This window comes from Pangasianodon hypophthalmus, chromosome 5 (assembly GCF_027358585.1).
Source record: "Pangasianodon hypophthalmus isolate fPanHyp1 chromosome 5, fPanHyp1.pri, whole genome shotgun sequence".
Lineage (NCBI taxonomy): Eukaryota > Metazoa > Chordata > Actinopteri > Siluriformes > Pangasiidae > Pangasianodon > Pangasianodon hypophthalmus.
This window is the reverse complement of record NC_069714.1, coordinates 32,632,732-32,651,985: the sequence shown is the minus strand read 5'-3', so window position 1 is coordinate 32,651,985 and position 19,254 is coordinate 32,632,732. Positions and strand designations below refer to the sequence as shown.

At 37.8% G+C, this 19,254-nt stretch overlaps 2 protein-coding genes across 5 annotated transcripts; both read right to left on the bottom strand.

Moving 5' to 3' along the window:
- Positions 1–454: 454 nt before the first annotated feature.
- LOC113525439 (hatching enzyme 1.2) lies at positions 455–4,037 on the bottom strand. 4 transcript variants are annotated; one of them, XM_053234388.1, is made up of 8 exons: positions 3,971–4,037; positions 3,823–3,874; positions 3,431–3,493; positions 2,851–2,997; positions 2,520–2,637; positions 2,136–2,314; positions 1,401–1,482; positions 455–969 (listed from the first exon to the last, which is right to left on the bottom strand). In XM_053234388.1, the coding sequence occupies exons 1-8, from the start codon at positions 4,025–4,027 to the stop codon at positions 840–842; spliced, it is 828 nt and encodes a 275-aa protein (XP_053090363.1). In that variant the 5' UTR covers positions 4,028–4,037; the 3' UTR covers positions 455–839. The 4 variants fall into 4 exon arrangements, with proteins under 4 accessions (XP_053090363.1, XP_053090364.1, XP_053090362.1 ...); XM_053234387.1 differs by having other exon boundaries at positions 458–969; positions 2,851–3,000; XM_053234390.1 differs by having other exon boundaries at positions 460–969; positions 2,851–3,000; positions 3,431–3,504; positions 3,971–4,033.
- Positions 4,038–6,027: 1,990 nt separating this feature from the next.
- Positions 6,028–18,978, bottom strand: glb1l (galactosidase, beta 1-like). Its single transcript, XM_026911944.3, has 16 exons — positions 18,797–18,978; positions 18,281–18,444; positions 16,534–16,684; positions 14,193–14,253; positions 13,986–14,080; positions 13,720–13,900; positions 12,951–13,009; positions 12,617–12,738; positions 10,520–10,560; positions 10,012–10,130; positions 9,770–9,844; positions 9,571–9,660; positions 8,265–8,378; positions 8,051–8,182; positions 7,674–7,892; positions 6,028–6,534 (listed from the first exon to the last, which is right to left on the bottom strand). The coding sequence occupies exons 1-16, from the start codon at positions 18,860–18,862 to the stop codon at positions 6,337–6,339; spliced, it is 1,887 nt and encodes a 628-aa protein (XP_026767745.3). The 5' UTR covers positions 18,863–18,978; the 3' UTR covers positions 6,028–6,336.
- Positions 18,979–19,254: the final 276 nt, after the last annotated feature.

Below are 19,254 nucleotides of genomic sequence, written 5' to 3'. Positions count from 1 at the left end.
TTTCAGTTAATTCCTGATTAGTTTGTGTATTTAAGCCCTAGTGTTTGATTGCTCTGAAGTGAAGTCTTATCTTGCATTCATCCTGTGAAGTTCTGATCATTCTTGTTTCCATGTTCTGTGTTGTTCCAGTTTTCACCCTCACTCTTGTTTCTGAGTACATATTGTCCTCATTTGATGTTGCCTGCCTGTGTTATAGACTTTGACTATGATTCTTGGATTTGCCCAAATAAAGAACATACTGAGTTTGCGTACTTGCGTCCTGCATCTCACTGCATTTTTTTTTTCAAAAATCACAAATGTTTTCTAAAATTCATTATGAACAAATTCAGTTAAAGTCACAGTAAAACAGCACAATTATAAACTATAATTTACTTCTTCCAGTAGCAGCATTAAAAAAATAAATAAATATCAATATTGTCTCTAAAAATATATGAATACAGTGCTTTGAGGATAAAACTGAACACATCTGCTTGAAAAAAAGCCTCAAATCATAGTTGACCCTAACTGAAATGCTTATGGCACAATGACATCTTTGTCATGATGTTTTTAGAAATAAGTATGTGCTCTGTCTTTGGCTTTTGTCATTTACAAACCACATTATAACCTTATAGAACAGAATAGATATAATTTATTAATTTATATTAATTAGTGTATGTTTATATGTAAGGAGTCCAACATAAGAAGTGTCAGGTTCAGAGCAGACATTTAAAGTTAAAATAAATGCTTTATCAAAGGATTGTGTTAATAAATTAGTTATGAATAGTGCTAAGCATTTAAAATATAGACATGTTTGTGATTAGCTTTATGCTGTTTTCTGTTGTATAAATTTAATGGCATTACTAAGTACATTTGTAGAGTTTGTTGATTTTCATGACATCAAGTTCACTTGGACCAAATCTCTGTCCCAGTTTAATGTTCCAGCTTCGTTTTGGAACAATGGTAGGATCACCATCCTCAGAGTAGGCGTACCTGCAAACACAGGAAAAAATTCAATTCACCTGTACATTATAAAATGTAAATATTGAGTGGTTTTGAAAGGTTTTTGCTCATTTTAAATTGTCTCATAGTGGTTAATGAGAGTGAGTGGACTTGCTTAATGATGTTATAAAATTTGTGTCAAATCCAGAGTAAAGTGCATTAAAAGCAGTGAATAGTGTGATAAGAGAATGATGTCATACATTCCTAAGCACAGTTCCTGAATTGGACACCTTTTTGTTATGTCATGTGACCATATCAAGTTTCATTATGTCATTAATGTTTTCATTATTTCATTTTTATTATATTAAATAATAATGTGTGACCCAAAAAGGGTTTAATGGAGGTAAGAAAAAAATTAAATACTATACAACAAATGTAGTCAGTTGTATTAACTACTGCAAGACCCTAATTAAATAGCATACTTTCCAAAGTGCATGATAGAGCTATAATCATAAGGCATGTCCATGTTGTTCATCTTAAACTTCTCAAAATTCCTCACACGATCTGCAAAACACAAACATATCACTTAGCTCTCCACAGAAGTTGTTTGGGGCAATGAGTCGAGTATATTGCTGCATGAATAGTCCTAGTTGTAATTATCACAATAATCACTGATCAAAAAATAGCACTTGATCCAGCACATCCTGTTATTTTATTTTACATGTATTCTAAAAGCAATGAATCATGTGTAAAATAGTGAAGTAGTTCAGAATGTCCTAAGTGGAGTGAACAGTGTTGATGAGCAAGCCAGAGGTGACGGTGGTGAGGTAAAACTCTCTGAGACGACATGAGGAAGAAACCTTGAGAGGAACCAGCGTCAAAAGGGAACCCATCCTCATCTGGGTAACACCAGATAGTGCAATTATAAATAATTCTCCACTATAACTGTGTGCTATATATTCAAAAAGTGCAATTGTGTAAACAGGAAATTCATTATAGTTTTCACATGAAGTCTATTTTCTTGGGTTAGATATCAACTGTTCACTGATGGAGACTTGAGTGCAAAACTGTTTGTGGCAATTGCAGTCTTAAAGCTATCAAAGCAATTGCAGTCCAAAGCCATCGTAGCACAACTGTTCGTATCAATAACGGGCTAACGCTGTATTTCTCTCTCTCTCTCTCTCTCTCTCTGTGTGTGTATGTGTGTGTCTTTTTACCTTTCCAAATTTTGGACCACATGATGGTGACATATTTATCACGATCAGCGCGTGACTGTTCATGCACAAATCCAAGCACATGCATGAGCTGATGAGAAACAACTCCAGAGTTCACACACTCCGGACTTTGCAAGGAGAGAGTCTGTCTGCCTCCACTCGAACCCAAATATGACCAACACCTAAAATAAACACACACACACTGAACATGACTGACCACACATTCCACATGAGAGTGCCTCCACTCTTCACTTATGGGTTTATATGTTTAAAATTTATTAAGAATTATTCAAGTTTATTTGCCTTGTATACAGATTTTCTTTCATCATGTACGTTAATTTATTATTGTAAGATAACATGCATTTAAACGATAATTTATTTTCTTACCCAGTTTTAGGCTGAATGTCCAGGAAGTCTCTCTGGTGTGTTCTGGGTACAAAGCGAACACACGTATCTCTCTCAATCAGATCCATCCCTTGCTTTATAGTTAGGCGATCCACTTCAGCTAAAGTATGGGAATGTAGGAGAAGAGCTGTAGATTGTGTGTGTGTGTGTGTGTGTGTGTATGCGATGGAAACATAACTTACTGTACTCGGGTGAGAGCGTTTGTGTGCAATGTAAATGTAACTTACTGTACTCAGGTGAGAGCGTATAAGCAATGTAAATGTAACTTACTGTACTCAGGTGAGAGCGTATAAGCAATGTAAATGTAACTTACTGTACTCAGGTGAGAGCGTATAAGCAATGTAAACGTGTCCATCTACGGATTTGGACCATAAACAGCTTTGGGCGAAACAGCTTTTCTCACTTCTGCTGGAGACGGCAATATCTCCTTCTCTGAGTTTCACTCCATCCATCGTATCCACTGCTACATCAAACAGTAAAAACAACATACCTAGTATATTAGTTATATATTTAAAAGCTAACCTTAATCCATGTTCTTTAAATTACAAAAAAAAATCCTACTATAATCTGCTATTGGACCACTTCATGATATACTGCTACCTTAACATTTACATTTACATTTACATTTATGGCATTTGGCAGACGCCCTTATCCAGAGCGACTTACAATAGTGCTTTGAAGTCTATCAAAAATACATTCTGATATTGGCTAGGTAGGTCACAAACTAGGAATACCATCAGTCCAAAACTCTGTTGGGGAGGTTTTTTTTTTTGTTTTGTTTTGTTTTTTGTTTGTTTTGTTTTTTTTGTTTTGTTTTTGTGAAAGTGCTAATTTAACATGGTACTGTAATATTAGAAGCTTGAATACATCATTAAAACTAATATTTATTTTACCTTCATAGTCATTGATGTTGATAATTGTGTCCATTGCAGTTCTTTCATTTTCTTGTAAGTAATCTAGAGAAAAACTCATAAAGATAATAATAATCCAGCAATATGACAAAATACTGTGAATATTTAACCTAAATCCATAAATCTGTACAGCAGTATTAAATATAAACTGATATAAAATATTAAATATAAATCTGAATTCTATTGTTACAAGTGCTGTACAAATAAAACTAAATTAAATGTCAGTATTTAAGAAATGGGAAGTTGAAATGTATAGAAACTTTGAACCTTGGTTGGATGATTATTATACTATCAAATTATCATTACAGACCTGATGGTAAATTTTTGGTAAAATATGATGGTAAATAAATAAGATATGGTAAAAATTTATTTACCTGCATAACTGCTTCTGTATCTCGCATTTCTGAACTCAGATCCAATGGAATGCTGTAACATGTACAAACCATTACCCACCACAATCAGTTATGGAGCAAAGTGCAAAAACATTAAAATAGTAAACTATTGTTAAAAAGAAGATTGTACCTGAAGCAGCAGTGTAAACCACTGCAAAAGGCAGAAGATAACCTCTGTGTGTCTCATGCTGACTACAGATCCACTCGAGTGTGCAGCTTCACTTTATTACGTGCTTTAATAGGTTTTTACTGCAACCTGATTATTAAGTTCATGATGTCACTAATAACCTGCCATTAGTGTGTCTGAATTACCAGCAGTTTCCATAAACAAATACCAGACAACTCTGTAACCAACTCTAGCAAATAACATAGAATCTTGCACTTAAGATTTTAGTGCTTTAACAAGTTGGGTTATATCTCTACTTATGTTTTACTTATTTGAATGAGTTAAGAAACTTTTGTCATTATATAATCAGTTTATTATTCCACGTTGCTGCAGAATAAAAAATCATAGGTAAATTGCTGTAAAAGGACATTCTGTTACATGACAGTAATCAACTTCAGGGTGGTAACAGTAACTCCTCATCACACCATCCAGTCACTTAGTATTTGACTGTAACACACATGCAGTGTTTCATAATTACTTATGTCTTTGACACACACTTTATTTGTGATGGGTGTATTAATGAGATGATATGATCTTATACACAGTAACACCCTCTAAAACCTAACGTGCCATCAGAATTACTGTAAATACAAGTTCCTGATCTAAAACATTTACCTGAACTTATGATTGCACTTTATATGATCTTTCCAAGCCAGAATTACAAGTGGAAGATTAGGACACAAATTAAATCCCCAAGTTTCTGAAGTTCTTGACTTCTCACTGCTGCTGAGGCTGCCCCACATAGCTAGCCTAAAGTTTGCTGAGAGATTGCTGTGGATGGTACCACAGGGATACCATAAAGATGTCTGTGTATGGTCTCACTTGGATAGCCTAAAGATTGCACATGCAAAAAAACAGTTTAAACTCAAGTGTCAATCATTGAACAGTGAATAATTTCACTTTGAAATTGTAGACTTAATGTTAAAAGTCTAATTAAATTAAAAAAAAATGACCCTGATGGTCATACTGAAGATCTTTCAACACATGTAGCACTGTGTGACCCTATAGTATACAGCTGTGGATGAGTAATGATTTATAATCGCAATAGCCGGTGTCACCCAGAAGAGGATGGATTTTCTTTTGATGTCTGGTTCCTCTCAAGGTTTCTTCCTCATGTCGTCTCAGGGAGTTTTTCCTTGCCACCATCACCTCTGGCTCGCTCATTAGGGACAAATTAAATCTATATCCAGATTTCTGTAAAGCTGTTTTGTGACCATGTCCATTGTAAAATAAAATTTTAATTTAATTGAATTCATTCTTTCATTGTGGAGGTTGAGGATGTTTTTATCCTGACAGAAAGAAGAGAAAACCTAATACATTATTCATATCTTGACTGATACTTTGTCCCAAACTTGTTTTGATCACTCTTTGTCTTCATTATGCTGTGTGTTTAGGTAGATTCTCTAACAAACTCTGGGTTCTTCCAGGAATAGCTGCATTTTACTGAGATCACGTGACACTTAAGGTCGATTTATACTTCTGCATGCGCTTCTCACATCAGGAAGTTGTGTGTGGACGCTCAGGAACAGGGTGAGCACACCCTGTGAGGTGGAACAAGGTGAACACAGGTGAGCACAGTTTATTAAAGACACCCATCTGAGACACTCACAAACTGAATCTGTTTACAATGAGATTTACACACAGTGTTTTCATCTGTTTCTGTTGCCAGCTGTTTTAATTGACAACACTTCAGAAAGCAGTTTCGGAGCACGAGCTCGCCTGTAGAAGATTGAACATTCTGGATGTGATGAGGGAGAATTGACTCCAGTCAACTAATTATGTGAATCTGAACTAAATTAGGGGTTTCACAGTAATGGGTGTGTATGAATAACATACTACTTATACAGCCACAACTTATCATTTTTATTTGTAAATAATTTTTTCAGACTATATTGTTTCTCCACCCCAGCTCATCATATCTGTGACTCAATGAGTGACGACTAAAAGTAAAAGAATGTTACTTTATAGACATACTTCACACAAGCACACACTTTTTTCTTCTTTGATATTTTTATTTTATTATCTGTACAATCAGTCCTTTGTATGTATACGTGTGTGTGCATGCATATATATATATATATATACACACACACACACACACACACACACGAACACAGGATAGATTGACTACAGTTAGTAATTGTACACCTACAGAGTGATGTGTATGGCAGCAGAAGCTGATAAACCAGCTACTCAGTGTGTGACAATATTTAATAATCCTTATATAATAAGGAATCATATTTCCAATTTTTACTGCTCTTTCAAAAACAGTGTTCTGATATTAATACAATATTCTTAAATTATTGTGAAGGGAAGCATGTGTGTGTGTTTCACACAGCCATGTTGTCGAGTTGTGGGCGGTCCGTAAACACCACTCGTCTGTGACAGGCTGCTCTCTCCAGCTCCAGCACAGTGATGTTGTTAGTTGACGTGGCGCTGATTAACGAAGCAGGAACGTACAGCGTGTGCTGAGGGCCGCGTTCTGGCCAGAACCGACCCACGTTAACACCGTTAATGAACACCTGACCCTGAATCAAACACAAACACATGCAGGATCACATAATCAAATTCTCAATCAAGATTAGAATAGATTGCTGACTTGTTGGTTGTAGGCTTGCGGTAATATTATACACAAAGATGCTGAAATCTGAAATGACATGAACAAGTCACCCATGTAGTTTGTCTTTTGTGGGCGTACAGCAAGTGCTATTTGTGGGCTGCTTTTTATTTTTTACTGCAGATGAGGAATAGTAGTAGCTAGATATATCTTCTAAAGCTAACCATTTAAACACAAAATAACAGTCTATTCAGTGTGAACATCGATTGTTTGATTTACCTTTTACATGCTCATATTAGCTTCATACTCAGACTAGCAAAGCAAGCTAACTGCACTAGCTATGTACACTCACCAGAGGCACCAACAATCTCTGCTACTTCTTTCCAAGCTTTATTTTCTTCCTAATTTATTGAGAGAGTGTATATGACAGGATAAGATGAAACCATGCTTCTTTCATTTTTGCATCAAACAGTTAAAGGAAACTAACCGCAGGTAGGAACTAAAGTTGTGAGCGGACCACACGTACTATAGTATACTTCGGACCACACTTACTATAGGAGTGATCCAGGGAATGATTCAAAACGATAATTTGGATTTGTCACTTTACTGCGTCATACCTCATTTGCACAGAATTGAGAAAATATTGCTGTAAATGTCACTGTAGCTGAAATCACAGCTCCATCAAATTTCAATTAACACTATCAAGCTAATATACATAAGCCTGTATTTCTGTGTAAATACTTAGGAAACATAGGAGTCATTTATATTTACATGTTTATGGGTTTTAATTGCAAAACAGTAGTTTGCGTTTTCTACTATATTTACATTTTACAACTACATTTACACTTTTATCGAAAGTGACTTCCAACTGAGAGGATATAGTTGGACAGTTAAAGGTGGTCCCAACAGGTATAGGTGCTGGGATTTGAAATCACAACCTTCTGATTACCATCACAAAGCTTTAATCACTGAGCGACTAATTTAATACACTACTCACTATCCATAGCATAGTACTTAAACTCAATACTTATGCTAGTTAGCATTAGTTATAAACTGTAAATCTAATTATCCTCAGCTGTTTGGCGATTATCATAAGAGGATTTAACGCACCTTGGTCCAGCCGGGAAGTTTGATGAAGGTGTCTCTGGAGACACCATTGGGTTTTAAAGTGCCAAAATAAAAACTAGGTCCAGTGTCTCCTGCCTCTCTGCTATCTGCCTTCCATCCTGACTGCGGCCAGCCACTCGCAATCACGCCATCAATATCCAAAGGAAAAATCATCCAATCCGAGAGGATGTCATTACCCAGGATCAGATTTCCCAAGATGCCCTGTTTGGAAAAACATGTACACACCAGACAGAGGGTAACTCACTCACTCCAACCACACCGCCCACAGCAGTTAAGGTTTATAACTCATAACTTTAGGACCTTCATCTACCTCTGAGTGTTTGATGGGTTGTGTTCCAAATACAATGTGATGTTCTTACCTTGTAGTCATTGATTTTGGGCCCAAAGTTCACTCTGCCCATGTTCTCCACTAAAAGGTCCATCTGATCTCCTTCATGCCCTGTCACGTTTATCACCAATGTAATGTCTCTCTCCATCACACCCTGATACACCTATACACACACAAACACACACACACAAAATAATGCAGGGTATTTCACCAGCACACCCTGATAAACCTATACACACACTCACCCCATTCACAGAGATGTAGGCACGGTCGTGGATGCCATTCAGTGGTGAGATCAGTGGCGTATGATCCGGAATGTCCCGTGGCAACCGTGTCCGATACAGCACATATCCATAGTACTGAAATTACATTACAATATTATTTATTGTAGTATATATAATGTACATCACCAGCACATATTTGTAATACTAAAATTTAATCAACATTACTGTACTGTATTATTACTATTAAGCAGTATTCAGTTGAAATTAGTAAAGGTCCAATTACATAAAATTTGTTGCTTATAAACATGTGGATATTCAACTAACATGACTGCAAGATGAGAACCATTATCCTTTACTGTTAATGATTAATATAGAGCTATAAATAAAACACCAAATAAAACAGACCACACCTAGGGATACATCAGCACATAACCATTAGTTAAATGTTAAATGTTAAGAATTCTTAACTATTCTCCTCGATAGACTAGAAAATGTTGTTGGCGTTAAGGGAACAGCCCTTTCCTGGCTCAGGTCTTATTTGACTGATCGTTATCAGTTTCTAGATGTAAAGGGCCACATGCAGTTAGAAGTAAGCTTTCTGATTACATAATAACTCTGGATGGTCTTTCTGTTTCATCATGTGCAGCAGTAAAAGACCTTGGTGTGATTATCGACTCTAGTCTTTCATTTGAAGTTCATGTAGATAATATCACTAGGATCGCTTTCTTTCATCTCAGAAATATTGCTAAAATAAGAAATATAATGTCACTACACGATGCAGAAAAACTAGTTCATGCTTTTGCTACCTCTAGGTTGGATTATTATAATTCCTTACTAAATTGCATGAATGTGTAGGTGTTCAGGTGTTCCTGGTGAAGTGCTTGGTGAGTGTAGATGAGTAATGATTTATAATCGCACTATCAGGTATCACCCAGATGAGGATGGGTTCCCTTTTCAGTCTGGTTCCTCTCAAGGTTTCTTCCTCTTGTTTCCTCAGGGAGTTTTTTCTTGTCAGTGTTATCTCTGGCTTGTTTATTAGGGACAAATTCAAATTCAAATTTGTGACCAATTTATGTCCATTGTTTAAAACTCTATATAAATAAAACTGAATTGAATTGAAAATGCCAGTGGACATGTGGAAAACCTAGAGGAAACCCTCACAGGCATGCTAAGAACCCGGAGGAACCCCCCATGGTCCCAAGGGGACAACCTGCAGAAAACCCCACAGACACAAGAAAACCTGGAGGAAACCCTGACATAGTACATGTATATATAGACAGACAGGAAGACAGACACACACAGGGATAAACAGACAGACAGATCTTACTTGTTTGATCTCCTCAAACGTTAGTGGCTTTAGAGACTTAACAGGACCCTGAGGTGATAAGATCTCCAACAAATCACTGACATTACCGATCTAGAACACATTTATAAAAAAAAAAATTAAATCTAATATTGCCATCTCTGTTTTTATTAATTTTTTTATTTACTTTATTTATTAAACTGGTGTTAAAAAATCATTTCACCTTTTGTAGCATCACAAAACCATACGCCATCTTTGGTAAAGCTGGAGGCATTGGCCCGACTGGAATATCACGGAACTGAAAATATTAAAATATAGAGATTTTATAAATTTTTTAATTATTATTAATAGATATATACAATATATATGATATTCTATGACAATTAGTTACATCATTAACACATTATTAACAGATTATTCACTACTATAACATAAAAACAGTGTTGATTAGATTTGTGCTCATACATCCTTAATGACATCTCTGATGGCCAGCAGTTTGTCAGTTGGATCTCCAGCTTCTGATAACGGAGCATCGTAATCATAACTCGTCACTACAGGACGGAACCTTGTATCATGATCAGCTCCTAAACAGTAATTAAGCACAAATAACCATAAAGAACACAGGATGTGTCCCAATCACACTGTATTCACTATATCAGCCAACTTCCCGCACACTACTTTTATCATCATACTAACATCAACTTCATGCTAATATTACTGTTAACCTCATGGTAACATTAAGCTAACCTCACATTTACTCAGTGCTAACCCTTAGCTCATGTATGTTGAAGAAGGCAGTTAGCGCTTTTCTCCAAGTGTTCATGTCTGGTCAGTGACACAGCATGAGCAGCAGTTGCATGCTTAAGTCACAGGGAAAGCCTGCTTGGCTAATCTGTACACTAGCCAAATTCAGGAGAAAAAGGGATTGAAAAGATGTAGCTGATTATTGTAATGTGATTTTAATGACACACACCATTCCAGTAACCAAAGTTTGTTCCTCCTTCAAACATGTACCTGAGGAGAGAGAGAAACACAGCTTGAGTTAAAGGTCCAGAAACAGATTTCACTATTAAACTCTGAAACAAATAACCTTAACTCAGTGGCGAGGCTAGAAACAGTGGGTGGGCCTGGGTAAAACATGGTGGGCAAAGGTTTGAAAAGAAATACCAAATGCCAGCTCAAATGCTTTAAGTTCAAAAGAACTTAAATGACTGCAGAAAGTGGCCAACAACAATAATTCTCTAAAGCTGCTTTGTGACAATGCCCATTGTTAAAAGCGCTATGCAAATAAAATTTAACTGAACGTGCACACTTGCACAAACATGTTGCCACAGTTACAGTAGATAAAAACTACACATTTCAGGAATTTCAGCTAAGAAAATATGCATACTCATTATAACACTCTGTATGATTAATCTTTAGTTGCAATGACATTTAAAATAATTTTCTTCAAGTGAAGATTTTAACAGATGAAATAGGCAAAATGGCCCACTGCTTCATCAGATTTTTATTAAATCATTTCATTGAGCCTGACCCCATAACTTCACCACTGCCCCAGCTAATTCTCTTAGCTAACACAAGCTTATCCATCGCTCTCTTTGCTCTGAGCTGATCATATTCTGAGCCCATGCTGTAAGGTCACACTCTGTATTTATTCTTATTTCTCTGATTTTCTCCTTTTTTTTACATTAATGATTTATGGTGTTTATTTGCTTCTCCTAAACACTTCAGAACTAAATCAAGTGGGTTTTTATTGTCATTACTCTATATAGCTTGTACACACCGGAAAGAAATGTTGTTTCTCTATGACCATGGTTCAACAGCTGCAGACGGAGAGGAGGCGGGATGAACCGGCAGGTAACACATGATGATACTCACCTATGTCTTATTATTGCCAGTCTACTTATTTGTGTTTCTTTGTGCTTTCACTCTCCCTTAACCAGAGAGAGTGAGTGAGTGAATTGGCAGAGTGTGCAACACACACACACACCAAGGAACGTGAACTTGAACAGAGTGAAAGACGTGAGTTAATGACGGAGCCTTTTCAGTTGGTTTGTTTTTTGTTGAGTTTTTGAAAGTGTGCTGAAAAGCACGGTGTGTATAAACCCGAGCACCGAGCTCTGCTAGATTTCTGCCGGCCTCCTGAGTCTTCCTCCACACCCTCACACACCGGTTTCTACGTATACATAACTGTACGCAAGACTACATAAAGTGCAAATACGTAACAGTGTGCAGGACAATAAATACACAGAACAGAACAACAAGTACGCAGATCATGGGCAGTAAAGTGAAGCGAAGTGACATGTAGATAAGAAATATAATGTCACTACACGATGCAGAAAAACTAGTTCATGCTTTTGCTACCTCTAGGTTGGATTATTATAATTCCTTACTAAATTGCATGAATGTGGAGGTGTTCAGGTGTTCCTGGTGAAGTGCTTGGTGAGTGTAGATGAGTAATGATTTATAATCGCACTATCAGGTATCACCCAGATGAGGATGGGTTCCCTTTTCAGTCTGGTTCCTCTCAAGGTTCCTCTTGTTTCCTCAGGGAGTTTTTTCTTGTCACTTATCTCTGGCTTGTTTATTAGGGACAAATTCAAATTCAAATTTGTGACCAATTTATGTCCATTGTTTAAAACTCTATATAAATAAAACTGAATTGAATTGAAAATGCCAGTGGACATGTGGAGAACCTAGAAAAAAGTTAGGTGTTTGACTAGCCCAGCTGAGTGTTGGGAGGCAGCAGGGTGTTAAGTAATCTGACTGCCTCAGTGAAGGAACTGTTGCGGAGTCTGCTGGTGGTTGCACAGATGCTCCTGTACCTTCTCCAGCTGGCAGGAGGGTGAAGAGTCCATGGAATGGGTGAGAGGATTCATCCATAATACTGGTGGCTTTGCGGATACAGGGACTATATAATTATCTGGGTTAGTTATTTTAGCTCTTTAACTAGCTACAACGCCCTTCTTTTCTTCTAGTGATTAAGAAATGCATTGCTGTATTAATATAAAGAAATATGCATAAAACAATATAAATAAGATAAACAGTGTAATTTAAACCTCGAGCGTACATGTTGACGTTAGCGCCCATGCTCATCATGTCTCTCAACATCTTACTGACTTTGTGTGTGTCGACAGAGGCATGGTTGTCTCCCCAGTGATCCAGCCAACCTGTGTAAAACTCTGAGTTCACCTAAAACACACAACACACACATTTAGTTTAGCACCCTCCCTACAGTTATATCCCTGCCTCACCTACACTACTTCCATGCAGCAATGTCACAACTTCCCACAGTCCTGCTGGTTATATCTCAAACCTCCCTGTAGCTACATCTTGTAGACAAACAAGTATAATGTTTGTGTGTGTGTGTGTGTGTGTGTGTGTGTGTGCGTGTGTAAACTCACCAGAGGGCCCTTGGGCTCAAATCTCCGTTGACGAAGGAATGCATCACTGATGTTTGTGTCTGATAAAGAAACAGAAACATCTTACACACTGAATAAAATGATCAGTCTAGCCATCTTTATCTATCTACTGTAACTCCTCCAGCTTCATAATTGTACTTTAGATTATTTAACTAAACATTATGACGTTCCAGTTAGACAAAATTTGTTGTTTAAAGGTTTGAATAAATGACCCATGACTGTGAACCATTCATCTTTTAATGCTGAACCATTAATGATTGGTTTATGGCTTAAAATGTGATAATTTGAAGTGGTTATGTTTCATGTTAACACTTTTGACTAACACCACACACTCTGAACAGATGAGACATTTGTTCTGAACCTGATGCAGAGTGAATAAACACATAATGGACTTTTAAACAAGTCATGCAACAAGTCATGTTGTCAGTTCACTAATCTTACCAGAGAGGGTGAATAAAAATAAACAATAAAACTCTCCATTTTCAGAGCTAATTTCTCTCTGTAGCTTGTCTCAGATGACCTCCTTCAGCTAAAAAAATTAGATAAATGCTTGTGATGAGATAAACTGAAACAAAAATCTGATCTTTTTTTATGCATTTATAGGCTCAGTTAGGAATATTTTCAAGCACTTCGTTCAGTCCAGTGAAATACTTCGCTGCATCCACATCCAGACTGGAGTCCATCAGCTGATGACCCTTGCACTATTCAGGCTGTATTAGTCTAACACACACACACACACACACACACCCACCAGTGCCGAAGTCGATGGTGGTGTACAGCCCCTGCAGACTTCCACACGCCAGCTCTTTGTCTGTGTTTCCATCGGTGGTGAACAGAACCACATCCTCTCCGAGAAAGTTCCGGAATAGCAACCGAAGAGATCGCATGTAGTTATGATCACACGCAAAGTAACTGCCATACTCATTTTCCACCTTTACACACAAACACACACACAGTCAATTTATTATGTTTATACATTATACTTTAATTAGTTTTCCTGTGATTAGCATGATGTACCTGCACACTGATGATGTTCCCACCGTTCTGATAGAGCCATGGGTGCATTTTAGTGAGCAGCACAGCCAACCAATCACCTACAGCCTGCATGTACTCTACACACATACACACACACACACACGCACACACACACACACACACACACACGGAGTCAGCAAGCTAAAAAAAAATCTGCTCTCATGTAAACGTTTGAATGCTAACATGTACCTGAATCTGCTGACCGCAGGATAATTTTGGGGTTGTGGAGCAGCCATGCAGGCAGACCTCCCTGAAAACATACACACACACAGCATGCAGTCAGCATGTTTACATCATACATAACTACTAGTCATGTGTTTAGCATCTTGGTCAGGAATTAACTGATTTTGCTGATTTATGTAGAACTCACATAACTAACTGCTAATTAGCCTGTTAACTGGTTCTGTGACAGCACTTTTTACCGTTTAGTTAGTGTTAAACATAAACTCCCAATAAGAACAATAGGGTTTGCAACACAGCCTGTGACCATCACAGCATCTTGTTAGAACTTAGTGAATGTTCAATGTCTAGAAAGAACGTTAACATGTCACGAACTCTAGAATTTAGAACAAAGCATTAAAAAAAGATCAACATTCTAGTGATACCACAATCACATGAGCCAGAGCCTTAAATTCTGAGACATTCTACTAAGAACATAGACTAGTTACTTTTTGAGGCATTTCCTCTTGCACACTATAGTTTTTAGTCATTACTGTATGTACCTTCTAATAAAGGCTGTGCACCAAATCTATTTTTAATAAACCCTTGTCCATTTCCTCTTTCCACTTCCTCTCTTAAACTGTGCTCATCTCCAAATAGAAACATGTGTAACACTGAATGGCACTCATTAGCTATAGTTGAAAAACAACACAACAGATTTCAATGGGGTTGAGGTCTGGACTTTTGATTTATTTTTCCACCTTGATTTTTTCTTCTACAAACATGGCCGCCCCAGCCTATACTCCGCAGAACTCACACCCTCTGACACATTCACCGGACTTCTGATTGAGCACACCTGTTCTCAATCACGCACACACACAGACTCTTTAAGAGAGACTTTCACTCACCATAACCTTGTGAAGTATCCTCCTCAGTTTGTCTCTGCACCTGATGTTACCAAGCCTGTTTACCTGTGTTCATTGATCTGGTTTGACCTTTCTGATTCTTGTGATAAGTCTTTGCCTAGCTTGCGCTGTTTGTCGATCGCCTGACTGTAGCCCGTTTCTCAACCTTGAATTTGCCTTACAATTTGGACCTGTTTGCGCTTCTCTTATTAAAGAAAAGCTTAACTGCAATTGCATCTATCTGAGCCTTTTCTTCGTGACACCCACATTATCCATATACATACAGATAATATACAAACATATAATATACAAACATATAATATATCCTAAAATATATTCTATAAAATGTTTAATTATACAGAGGCAATACAGAACATACAGTATATAATAGAATTAATACGATGATACCAGGCAGTAAAACATCAGTGGCCTAACGGTGTAGTGGGCAGGGGAGAAAACAAGTGTGAAAAGTGTGTCAGGTGATTTGGTGATATTTAGGACACAGATGACCTGTCTGCAGGCTGTTTAGGAGCCTGATAGCCTGCAGGTAAAAGCTGTTCGGCTTGTCTGTGACTGGATGGTCTGGAAACGTTTGCCAGATGGCACATCAGAGAATAAATTGTGTGGGTGACTGAAGTAATTTTGTGTGCTTTCCTCAGGCACCGTGACCGTGACCGGTAGACTGGGGGTTTGTTGTCTGTAACGAGTTCTGCTGTTCTCATCACTCTCTGGAGAGCATTGCGGTTACGTGCAGAAAAAAAAGGTCAAGAGTTTCATCATCACATGTGTGGAAATTAATGTGCTGGTGGTATTTGGGCAAGACCTTCTTCCTCTTTGCCCTGCTGAAGTCCCCAGCAATTATAAAGGCAGCCTCTGGATTTGAGTTTTCAAGTCCATTAATTCATTTGTATATGTTGTCCAAAGCACATTTTCCCTCTTGAGGTGGAATGTAAACAGCTGTGAGGATGATGGAACTGAATTCCCGTGGTAGATAAAAAGGTCGGGTTTTGACTGTGTGTCTGACTACAACGGCAACATCTGAGGCCCTGCGATTGTTTACAAAGAAACATTCCCTGCCACCTCTGTGTTTGTCAGAGTTAGCAGTTCTATCCTAACAGTAGATGATGAATCCTGCTGGTGTTATGCCGGTCAGTTACTGCTGCCTCCAGCCACGTTTCAGTTAATGCAAAAACACATCGGTTCCCGAAATCGCGCTGAAACCCAATCCGCCCTCTGAGCGTGTCCATTTTATTGCCATCCTGCAGCACACCCGGATATGCCAGTTTTTTTTTTTTAATGTCCATTTGGCTGTGTTATGAAGATCTTCAGAATACTACAACCATGTTATAAGTATAATCTTTGGGATTGTAGTGTGGGGATCATTTTATACTCATTTTATACAATGGGATCATTTTATACTGTATATTAATAATGTCATGTTCATGGGTGAGATGTGTAACCCTCACCATTTCCCACTCAGCGCAGATGTACGGTCCGGGCCTCAGGATCACCAGCAGGCCCGTCTCATTGGCCAGATGGAGGAAATGTTCCAAATCTCTGTCCCCCTCAAAGCTGTACACTCCCTGCACTGGCTCGTGGAAGTTCCAGGGCACGTACCTGTAGTAACATTAACAAGAGTGTTAATGACCACAGCAACGTGTTATAACATGACATATTTCTGAGAGAAGCAATGATACTAGTTATGATATTGGTTAATATTATTTTTAGATTTAGTAAATCATAGATGTTTAGAGAAAAAGATTCATTTCCAGTAATAGTGATTATAATTTACTGTAAATAAAATAAATCATACAATGGGATCAGTTTGTATGGACAACACTTTCTATCCCAGCAGGCTGAGAGGAAAAACAGAAATTTACCACAAGAACTCAAGCATTATGCTGTTGGACGAGATGGATTTTTTTTTTCTTCCTCAGATGTGTGCCAAAGACCAATAACAGTGATTTAGCATAAAAAAAAACAAAAAAAAAAAACCAGAAAAGAGTAGTTTTCGGGCATCTCCTATATTGTCACAGCAACATGACACACATTGTACATGCATGCATACATAAACCATAAACGTTGTCATCTCTGGATCAAATTTCAGAAAAATAAAATTTTGTCTGTCAAGTTTTTTTTAAAAAAAATTTCAGCAACACAAAGGGAGCAATAACTCTTATTTCAGGAATAAACGTTCAGGATTAAATGATCAGGATTAAATGTCAGCCTGACATTGTAGATAGAACACTGACTAGACATGAACTGAATTTGGGACAGAACCTCGGTTCTCCTAGGTTTCTCCTAAAGTTAACTATTTTGAGTTATAAAGCTTGGAAGTGTCACTAAACTATACACTATTTATGTACGATATCATCAACAGAGTACTGAGTATTGGCCGATACCTCATACTGATCCACTACTGATGTCCTAACACTAACTGAGCCAGAGATTGTGTGCGATGTTAGCAAACTTTAAGACGATCTGTGTTTCACTGTCAGGGGTATGTGTGGTGTTGTTTCAATCAACATCACATAAAATACACATGTGTACCACATGATACTGATCTAGAATTTCAGTATCGTCAGTATATTCCTTATTCCAGTAAATGCACCCTTATCCACTTCCCCTTATTCTATGTCTCCTTTTGTAGAGAGAGAGTGAGCTCAGCGATACTGAAACACCACCACAATACGGTGTAGTGTCCAAACAATACAGCTTAGTGGGTACAGAAATCCCATAATGCACTGCTCCATTTCCACATCAGCTCTTTGCTGAACACGGTGTAGGGTGAGGAAACGTTTTCAGAACAAATTCATAAATAACACAATTTCACAAAAAGGTGATGTGGTATGTTTTCAAAATGTGCAGTGTGTGTGTGTGTGTGTGTGTGTGTGTGTGTGTGTGTGTGTGTGTGTGTATGTTGGGGGGGGGGGGGGGGGGGGGGGGTATTATAGATAGAATCGGATAACTCACAATTCTAATGAATTCTAACTGTAGAATTATTTTGTTCTAGGTAAAAGAATGAATGAATCTGGTCACAGTCCACAGGGTTCTTGTCCTTTCCTCCAGAAGTTTTCCAGACTTTTCTGGACTGACTTTTGTTTTTTATTTGTGTTGCTAATTTCTTAATTTAATGAAAAAGGAACTCAGTAAATGTGATGTGTGTTAGTGAGGTTGTGTTAGTGTTACTGTGTTTGATGGCTCTCAGCTTACACCTGAATGGCGTTGAGGCCGCTCATGTACATCTTCATCAGTCTGTCCTTCCAGTAGCAGCGTGGGACCCGGAAATAATGAACACTGCCGGAAATGTAGCGGAAATACTGTCCATCCTTCAGGAAGCAGTCATTACTGTAGTCTATAGAGAACGAGCGCTCTGCCTAAAACATTCAAATAAACAAATAAAGTTTAAAATGACAGGAAAATGTGGGGTTTTATCTCAAAAAAACACAACACCAAAGAAGTTTAAAATTTTTAACTGCACTTATAATTACAATCATTAACATTAATATCATAATTAATCACATGATCTGTAAATGTTTAACTGAATATTTCATCTTTTATAGTAGTGCACAAATAAGTTTACATTAATATCAACTTTTTATAATGTTACTGGAATAATTAACATACAAACATTAAATGACTCTGTGTGTGTGTGTGTGTGTGTGTGTGTGTGTGTGTGTGTGTGTGTGTGTGTGTGTGTGTGTGTGTGTGTGTAAAGTCTGCACTTACCGACACACTGATTATTACCGCTGTGATAAACACACTCGCGCACATACAAAGTGCCTGTGACGTCATGCCTGTGATAAAGTGGTAAATTAATCACCTGTGACTGACATTAATTAAGCTCGGTGTGTGTGTGTGTGTGTGTTCGTAGAGTAGTACTGCACAAAGCGCTTCTCTTTCAGTTTAACACACTGACTCAGCCTCAGTGATCATATGACTGACCTCAGCCCGCCGTCCGCATGGTCCCAAAGTCCACCCTTTTTCTCCGTATTGGTACAGTGTGTATATCAGCGTGTATACCTGTGTTAGCCACACGGGGGCGCCACAGTACAGAAAATCTGTTTACAGAGCGCGTGAATCGGGCTGTGTCTCAAACAGTACGAGCTCGTCCACAGGGAGAGGTTGTTCAGAGCACCCATCATTTAGATGGAGATTACTGTGGACGGTACCACATAGAAACCATG